At 35.1% G+C, this 9815-nt stretch overlaps 1 protein-coding gene across 1 annotated transcript; it reads left to right on the plus strand.

The window, feature by feature from the left end:
- Positions 1–748: 748 nt before the first annotated feature.
- On the plus strand, positions 749–9136 carry LOC132600513 (BTB/POZ domain-containing protein At3g44820). The gene is made up of 4 exons (XM_060313729.1): positions 749–1754; positions 2917–2986; positions 5945–7162; positions 7968–9136. The coding sequence occupies exons 1-4, from the start codon at positions 1705–1707 to the stop codon at positions 8529–8531; spliced, it is 1902 nt and encodes a 633-aa protein (XP_060169712.1). The 5' UTR covers positions 749–1704; the 3' UTR covers positions 8532–9136.
- Positions 9137–9815: the final 679 nt, after the last annotated feature.

The following is a 9815-nucleotide window of genomic DNA, read 5'->3' on the forward strand; positions in this document are numbered from 1 at the left end:
TGCATCATTGCCTTATTTTCTCCGTTCATTTTGTCTTTACCTATTATCTACTAAAACCCTACTTTTCTTTTTGTAGGTTTATTCTTCAAATTGTTGATAGTGTGATGTTATATAACGACGAAAAAGATACAATATGTCCAAACGTTGGATCCATCGCAACAATATAGTATGGTACAATAAAATATACTCCCTCTGTCTCAAATTATTTATCGTGGTTTGTAAAAATAGTTGTTGCAAATTATTGTCGTTTTAGATGTTCAAGACATGATTAATTTTTTTTCCATTTTACCCTTAGTAGAATTTTGTCACTAATAGAGATCACACATAAATAGAGCAAACATTTAATGGAGAGAGATTATAATTTAGATATAAATAAAGGTAAAGTTAGTCAGATACCTCTTTTAATCAATACTCTCTCCGTCCCATAATAAGTGTCATCTTAGCAAAAAAAAATTATTGAATTGAAAAAGCCATATATTAACTTGGTATTGTTGGATTCCCAATATCAAAAGGTGTACTACCTGTGTATGCTCTAATCAAGAGAAAAAATAGTTTATTTTTATTATATAGGGGTAATTTAATAAACTTTACATTGTATTATTGATTTCTTAATATTTATATTTTTGATTAAGATAACACTTATTATTGAACGAAGGGAGTATTTTTTAAAAGCCATGAAAAATAAAAAAAAACAACGAATAATTTGAAACGGAGAGGGAGTAGATACATATTATGCGACAATACTTACCGACTATCCAAACAAAGTGTCACGAGACCCAAAGCCACATTCTCATTGGATCCACGCTGTCCTCGATTAAAACCCAATTTCGCACTCCACCTGTTTGACAAAAAGCGTGAACTAAAATCCAGTCCATCATGTTCCCTTTCTTCCTTTTTCCTCATCATTAACTTAACCATGTCTGCTTGTCCTTCTTCACCGGCCTTTAAAACCCCTTTTGTCTCTTTTTCTACATCCATATATGTATGATAGATATATGTATATAGGTGTTTGTACATGTATATGTTAAATATGTAGCGACAGGTTATGTAAATGAAAAAAGCTATTACTAGTCAAAACCCAACTTGAATATTATAAAACTTTGAGAGGATTATGCTTTTTTAAGCCGGTTTTTTTTTTTTTTTTTGTGGGTTCACTTTATACATACGCCACAAGTATATAAACATATATACACTGTATATAAAAGCAACATACTATTGTATATTATGGACCATACTAGTTGTGTTGCTGTTGTTGACTAAAACCCAATTTTACACTCTACCTGTTCGACAAAAAGCGTGAATCAAAACTTAGTCCATTATATTGTAATGGGTATTTGATAAAAGCAAGAATCTTTATGTAGATTATGCTTTTTTAAGCTGGTTGTTTGTTGGTTCTCTTTATACATACAACACAAGTATATAAACAGTATATAAAGTGTATATAAAAGTAGTATACAATTGTTATGTATAAAGTGAAGAGAAGATGGGACCAATGATTATGATTGCTTTATGTGTGTTAATTTAATTGAGTGGATTCTTTGTGACTTTGACTCATTGGAGACTTACTCTTATGTGGCTCCCATATTTGGTGTTTTCTTGCTTTTTTCCTTTGATGGGGGGTTTTTAGAATTAATTATGAAGATCATATGGGTTCAAATGCTTTCAATTGAATTCTGTCCAAGGAAATAGAAGCTGAGTTTGTTGATGGCACCTGCTGCAAAGGTTACTGGGTTCTACCGTGAGGGAAATGACTGGTATGTATGTATGTATGTTACTGGTGCTTCAATATTTTATTTTTGTTGTAAAAAAAAAAAAACTACAAAAATGTTGTGGGTATAAAAGAAACTACTTGTGGGATTACACTGGGTTTGTTGTTGTTGTAAAAAAAAAGAAACTGATGGTATGAAAGAAAATGTTTTTTCCTAGAAAATGGTAGGTTTCTAACTTATTTCTAGTGTTTTTGGTAAGGAAGAAAAATAATATTATCCCAAGAGGATTTAGATGTAATCTACCAAAACACTATGGGGCGGGGAGTAGGGGTTCGGGGGTGGCTGAGGGTGGAATGGATGAAGGGTGGGGGTTGGGGATTGTGGGTGGGTGGAGAGGAGACATTGAACTTGAAATGTCACTTATGGAACTTGTTTTCCGTACTTCCATTAGGGAAGTCATTTTCCCACTTTAAGGAACATGTTTTCCTAGGGAAAATGTTTGTCAAAACATTGTGTTTTCCTCTAGACCAAACACACTCTCAAATACCTGCGTTTTCATTTTTAAGGGCTACAATGAAAGAGTTCTGCATCCGGCGTAGATTTTATTGAAGAGATGAACGTTATTTGGCTCTTGCTTATAGTCTTACTTGTCAGTTTGGTGATGTGCTTAAGTTTTTAGAGGCAATATTGGGTCAATTTTGATGGTAATATTGTGGGAGGGAGCTATCTATTTTCTGGCTGGGAGGATATTTATGTTTTTGATTAATACCAGTTAAAATATTACTGCATTTCAGTACCAAGAGTTTCCTTGGCTGGTTTTAAGTTCTGATTGGAGTCTCATTCACCTTCTAACAGTGAAATCTTCGAGTGCCGGTGGCACACGGTTTGAATTTGGTGGATAATGGGTCTGCCCCTCTACCCTTCTCCACGTAAATGCCAAGCTTTTGTTTGTGGCAAGGTTTCGAACCCGTGACGTGCGCTTAACCCATACATCACAAGTTGCACTCTTACCATTAGAGTCCTAGTCCAAAGCCCTGGGGGTGTTTTTTTTTTTTTGGGGGGGGGGGGGGTTGCGAGTCTCATTCACCTTTAAGTATGAAAACATGATAATGTTCGTAAAGTCCAAAAGCTTTGATTGTAGATTTGGATAAGTTAGAAATGTTAAGCTGTGTTTTTCTTTTGATCCATTGTTTGATGCATGTGACAGGTTTTGCAATGCAAGTTTGGCCAGCGATTTTACCGTGGTAGTGGACGGAGTAAACTTCCACCTTCACAAGGTACTCATTCTTCTTTTAAATCTTTAAAATTACGGACATGCAACTTAGCCAGTGACCTATTGTGCTAGGCAATTTTGATTTAAAGTATTTCCCTTCTCATTTCCTTTATCATATATTTAAAGAAACCATTGTTGTCATGGACATGTTGCATTTTTTCTTCTTAATTTTATTACCGTATGTTCTTACATTATATAGAATTCAGTTCAAGAAGCAGATTGCTAATATCGGAAAATTTTAAAGGAAAAAGACTATGAGGGTTAGTGTTAATGAGAGGTGACAATTTTCTATGTTTGGGTTATGCCCTGTTAGATTGTTACATAGCTATTATACCATTAATTTTTCTATTTATTGAAATGACAACTGATGAACATAGATTCTAGTCTTTTCTTTTCCAAAGATAGTCTTGTTTTACCTTTTGAATTGTCCCTAACAAATATACTCCCTAAATTTGAAACTTCCAAAACAATAGTAATTACATGTTGTAGATCATTCGTACTACGGAAGATATAGGAGATGCTCTTTTGTACTGTTTAAGTTATAAACTAATTTAGATGAACTCCCTCCGAAAAATACACCTACAGGAATCCACATTTGCTTTGGACCCACTTTCTGAACTATCATTTACTATGTTGGTATATTTAATACGGAAAAGGCATATCTCAAATATGCCATCGAACTATCGGAAATGGCTCATTTATGCCACTCATTAATAGTTTGACTCATTTATGCCATCGAACTATCGGAAATGGCTCATTCATGCCATCGAACTATCACAAATGGCTCATTCATGCCATCAAACTATCACAAATGGCTCATTCATGCCATCAAACTATCACAAATGGCTCATTTATGCCACTCATCAATAGTTTGACTCATTTATGCCACTCATCAATAGTTTGACTTATTTATGCCATTGCCCATTACTAAAATGACTCATCCATGCCATTTTCATTAACGCTGGTTTTATAATACCAGATATGATACGTGGCCTCTAATTAGAGGTCTACATCATTTAGTTAAACCAGCCCAATTTTAAATCCCAAATTAATAAAAAATCCGACCCATACACCCTACCCACCCACAACCATAATCTAGTTGGAGGCCACGTGTCATATCTGGTATTGGAAAACCGTCGTTAATGAAAAATGGAATGGATGAGTCATTTTAGTAACGGACGATGGAATAAATGAGCCAAACTATTGATGAGTGGCATAAATGAGCCATTTCCGATAGTTCGATGGCATCAATGGGCCAAACTATTGATGAGTGGCATAAATGAGTCATTTTCTATAGTTCGATGACATATTTGAACCTTTTCCGTATTTAATATTGATAGCTTTTATCAAATGAGTTTTGAATGTTTGCTTAAAATTATTTCTTGTTTAGTGGAGTAATAATAATCCCATGGATATGTTGGCAAGATATAATCGGGCTTCCGAGTAATTCTTGTATAAAAATGATAATCTGAAAAGTATCCATAATCTTCATAGATTATGTATTAGTATTTTATTTTGAACATGTGGGCATACAGAATGATGAGAATTATATTTAGTAAAAGTTATAGCATTTAATACTGTTTGGAAATCATCATTTCCAGCATCTGAAACTATCTAAATTTTCTGATAATTCCTCTTGATATGTGCTAATTGTGAGAAAGAAATTAATGTGTTGGCTAGTTATCTCTTTTTTTTTCCTAATAACTGAGAAATCTGTTGTTTCCATCTACGAAACTCGGTGGATAATGAGCCCTCCACTCTACCCTTCTCCGCTTAAATACTAGAATTGGTTCGCTTGTGTTGGCTAATTATCATGAACTCGTGATAGCAGCTCTTTTTTAAGCTTTATCAAGCTATCACTTATCATTCTTCAATCAGTCAACTATATCTCAATTCCAAACAAGCCGGTGTGTATGAATAACAAATCTACTCTATTTGAATCTATTTCATTCCAATGCTAGATATTTGTTTTGTCTGGTGGATGCTCTATACATATTAATCAACAATCAATTGTACCTCAATCCAAATCTATTAGGGAGTATGTTTTATAATATATAATGCAGGCAAATACATGCTTCATTTCACGTGACGTGCAAATAATGAAATGAAGAAACATACAGATTGTATATATGACATGCAATATGCAGAGCTTGATCGTGCTAATTGGAGCTTGTAGCTAAGTTCAGTCATTCAAAAAATCAAATCTATAATGATTCAATAGATAGGCTCATCTATATGAATCCTCTCTATTCATTCACACTTCAAAGGAAAAGCATTGAGGGGATGAACAGAGACGGATTCTACTCATGTCAATCATTTTCTTAGACTATTTATTCTTGAAAGGGGGACACAGTCAATTACAGCAGAGACTGATTATGCTTTTGTGGACAATATCCTGAAACAGTGTTTTACTTCAGAAATACCACTAACAAAGTAGTAATAAAATAGATAAGTTGGAACGAAGAGTAGTTTTATTTTTTAATACCTTAGTTATTCATTGTATTCTTTTTCATCATGCCCTTTTCAATTCTTGCCTTCTTTTTGATGAGTACTCAAAATTCAAAGTATGAAGTGACTCCCCGATGGCTTGCGCTGGATCCGAAATAAACTGGAATGCTAATGTTTGTGGCAACTTAGTTTCATCTAACACGAGTTTTCAGTTTTCACAAATGTTATGCAAGCCCTAGTTTAGAACTGATGTGTGTGCAATCAGTGATCTATAGAAGATGACTATGGTGTCAAGTCTTAAAAATAACTGCACTCTTCTCGAGGGTGATCTTCCATATGCTTGCTTTGATTTTTCCTCCCAATCATTACTAGTTTCTTCTCGGCGCTTCTTTTTAATGTTGATCAACTAGTGCTACATGTATATGGACTTCCCCAACTCACCTTTTTACAGCAAATTTGACTTATTTACATCAAGTCTTGTCTAACAGCCAAAAAAAAAATGCTCTGTCTCCAGTTTCCACTTATGTCAAGATGCGGAAGGATTGACAAAATACTAGATTCAGCTCAAGGTCCACATGAAGGGACTTTCCTGACAACATTAGAAGACTTCCCTGGTGGGAGTGACATATTTTTTGTCACAGTTAAATTCTGCTACGGTGTTCGAGTAGAATTTACCCCAAGGAACATAGTAATGATTTATTGTGCAGCAGACTACTTGGAGATGACGGAGGACTATGGAGAAGATAATTTACTGTTGAAGGCAGATGCTTACTTTCATAAGAATGTTCTAAGGAATTGGAAAGATTGCATATTAGCTCTCCAAAGTTGTGATTCTGTCATTCCAAGAGCAGACAAGCTAGAGATCATTAGTAAATGCTTGCATGCGCTCTCTGTGATGGTCTGCACAGATCCTAGTTTATTTGGGTGGCCTATGTTGATGTATGGCAGCTTACAGAGCCCTGGAGGTAGTATATTGTGGAATGGAATTAGCACTGGTGCTAGAATCCAAACCATTGAATCTGACTGGTGGTTCGAAGACATTTCATATCTTTCTGTGCCATTATTTCAGAGACTAATTCAAGCTATGGAGGCCAGAGGTATTAGAAATGAAAATTTAGCAGGTGCTATGATGTACTACTGCAGAAAGTACCTTCCAGGACTTGGCCGGTGGCAGAGTGGGCAGCAAGGTGGTAAAACTAGAACAGTTGCTAGTTTCAGTATGACAACACCAGCTTCTGTCGATGAAAAAGTTCTTCTAGAAAGTGTTGTGAAACAGCTTCCTGAATTGAAGGGAAAGTCTTTTTGCCGTTTCTTGTTGGGACTTCTGCGAGTTGCCTTGATACTTGGTGTGAACCACACATGCCAGGACTCATTGGAGAGGAGAACAGGGATGCAGTTGGACCTAGCATCCCTAGATGGTTTGCTGATACCTTCCTACTCAGATTCTGATACATTATATAACACTGACTGCGTTGAACGAATGATTCATCATTTTATATCTTCTGAACCGGGGATCACTGCAACACCTGATCCATCTTCATTTGAGATAGGAACATCACCATCATCCAACCCGTTAAGGAGAGTGGCGAAGTTGGTTGACAGCTATATTGCAGAAGTTGCATCTGATGTGAACCTAAAGCCGGGGAAAGTACGTTCACTTGCTGAAGCTCTTCCAGAATCTTCAAGATCTCTGCATGATGGGCTATATAGAGCTCTAGATATATACTTTAAGGTTTGATTCAGTTACTCTCTCACTGTGTGTTCAATTGTGATATAGCTGATTGTTTGGATTAATTTATGAGATAATTGCACTTTTGGTCCCTCGATTATTGATGAATTTTGATTTTGGTCCTTGTAATATTTGACTAAGCTCATTTAACCTTTAATTAACTGAATTGTGTGTTTTTGGTTCCTTTATTTAAAAAAATATGTGATTTTTGGACTATATTTTGAACTATATTACTCTCAAAATATGGAGTAAAAGTATAAACTTAATAATTCATTAAAATTGTGAAAATTCACAGTTAGAGGGATCAAAAGTACATATATCAATTAATTGAAGGTTATATGTGCTTAATTACAAATCATAAGGATCAAAATCAGAATTAGTCAATATTTGAGGGACTAAAAGTGCTAATTTCCCTTTATTATTTACCTGCTCGTTAACTGTCACGTGATGGTTAATCTGTTCATTCTATTCCATCAATGGCTACGCTAATATTTCATAGCGTGTCAATTACATATCTATGTCGAAGACACACTTTAATGTTAAAACAGTCTTTCATTTCTGAGGATGGACCTCTGGTAAAAAGGGAATTGCATCATGGAAAGCTGCTTAGTCTTTTTTATGCTAAATGATTTTCTAGCTTGTTTCTTCTGCTCTCTTTTATGTCATTTGTGTAGTCTTAACACGTATTCACCTTTTATATCATTCTACGCTAGTTATATACTTCATTTCTGACCTAGAGCTTAATTGCTTTCAACTCTGTATCTGAAACCTTGTAGACTTTTAATGGATTGAAATGAAAATTGTATAGGCGCACCCTTGGCTGTCAGATAAAGAGAAGGAGCAGCTTTGCAACATCATCGACTTTCAGAAGCTTTCTATTGATGCTTGCGCCCATGCATCCCAGAACGAGAGATTGCCTCTTCGGGTTGTTCTCCAAGTCCTATTCTTCGAGCAATTGCAGCTGAGAACAGCCCTAGCTGGTTGCCTCAACAATTTGGATACAGAAAGTGCGCCCGCAGCTCTTGTCACGGGGGCCCCCAGTGATATGGCAGGTCAAATTGTACAGAGAGATGGATGGGTGACAGTCGTGCGTGAGAACCAGGGTCTAAAAGTGGACTTGGAAAGGATGAAATCTCGGGTTGGTGAACTTGAAGAAGAATTCAGCAAAATAAAACAAGAGATGAGAAAGGTCACAAAGTCACATAGTTACCTCAGTTCTCCACGCTTTCTTGCCCGAAGGATTGGATGCAAGCTACTTCCCCAATCCTCGGATACTCAACCAGATGTTATTGAAAGCACAGGTCCATCCCCAAGATCATCAGTTGAGCAACCGAGAAATTCAAGACACCGTAAAAGTTCCTCTCTTTTTTGATTTCATGACGACAAGAGTCAGATTTGATGTTCATGCGCCTGAAGAATGGCCTTCATAAATATTTATCCACTACCCCAGAATTTCTGCGTCACATGTTTGGAAAAGATTCATCCCTTGAAAACTTGTCGGCACCTATATATTCCTCTGAGAGACCATACTGATTTTGTCGCATAACATACAACCCTCATGCTTGGCTGGAGGAGTATATTTTTGGTACAGGGGTTGGACAAGGAAAACGAAAATACTTTTTCATCTGAACGATGGAAGCCTGATGGCAGAAGGTGGTACCCTTTTGTTGAATTGGGAAGAAACCAAATTTATGGTTCAATCTCATGAATCTTACACAAACATAGATATCAGCTGATACTAGTAAATATGTGTTCCTTTCTCAGGAACAATACAAAGGGACTCTGTTGTCCACATTTTCTCCCTTATACATGTACAGCTTCATGAAGAGTTTTGTAAAGCGATGTGATGAAGGTATTCATGTTTTTTGTTTCAAAAGTATACAGGTGTATGTACTAACTGGGGCTGTAAAATCGAGGTCTGGTGAGACTAGTTATATCTTAGAAGTATATATGAAGCTCTACATTCATTATTTTCAATTTGTGTGGGCTTTTTGGAGTTTGTACCAATTGGTTACATTTCAAGTTTGTTGTATGAAGGGTATACTAGTTAAATTTGGTTGTTAATTTACTACAAACTTGGGTCTCTCCTTAAAAATGTCGATAAATAATGGAGAGAAAAAGAACGACTTATATCTTGTTTGGTCAATTTTTTTTTTAAGTGCTTATTTTTTTTAATAAATGCTTATTTTTAAAAAGTTAAGCGTTTGGTTAAAGTTTTTGGGAGAAAATAAGAACTTTTAGGAAGTAACAGAAGCAGTTCTTCAAAAGCTAAAAAAGATAGCTTTTGTTCAAAAGTAGTTTTTTGAGAAGCAATTTTGAGAAAAATATATTTAGCACTTTTTAAAAATTTGGTCAAACACTAATTGTTGTTCAAAAGTACTTTTAAATTAATTGGTCAAACAAAAATTATTTTTTGTCAAAAGTACTTTTTGAGATAAGTTAGATTTTAAAAATTTGATCAAACAGGCTAAAAATCTTATTTAGGATAGTTACACATGAAAATTGTAATTTTTTTCATATCAATTTAATAAAAAAATATATGTTAAAATATTGATTAAAGTACGTGCAATTTAAATTTTGAAAAATGAAAAATATCGCATAAGACAGAAATATTAAGTTATAATAATAAAAAAATGAGATGGGTTATGCACAATGC

The sequence above is a fragment of the Lycium barbarum genome, chromosome 6 (assembly GCF_019175385.1).
Source record: "Lycium barbarum isolate Lr01 chromosome 6, ASM1917538v2, whole genome shotgun sequence".
Lineage (NCBI taxonomy): Eukaryota > Viridiplantae > Streptophyta > Magnoliopsida > Solanales > Solanaceae > Lycium > Lycium barbarum.

Coding starts and splice junctions, on each gene's coding strand:
- LOC132600513 (XM_060313729.1), top strand. CDS start 1,705: ATGGCACCTGCTGCAAAGGTTACTGGGTTCTACCGTGAGGGAAATGAC. Junction 1,755..2,916: donor TACCGTGAGGGAAATGACTG/GTATGTATGTAT, acceptor TGCATGTGACAG/GTTTTGCAATGCAAGTTTGG. Junction 7,163..7,967: donor CTCTAGATATATACTTTAAG/GTTTGATTCAGT, acceptor AAAATTGTATAG/GCGCACCCTTGGCTGTCAGA.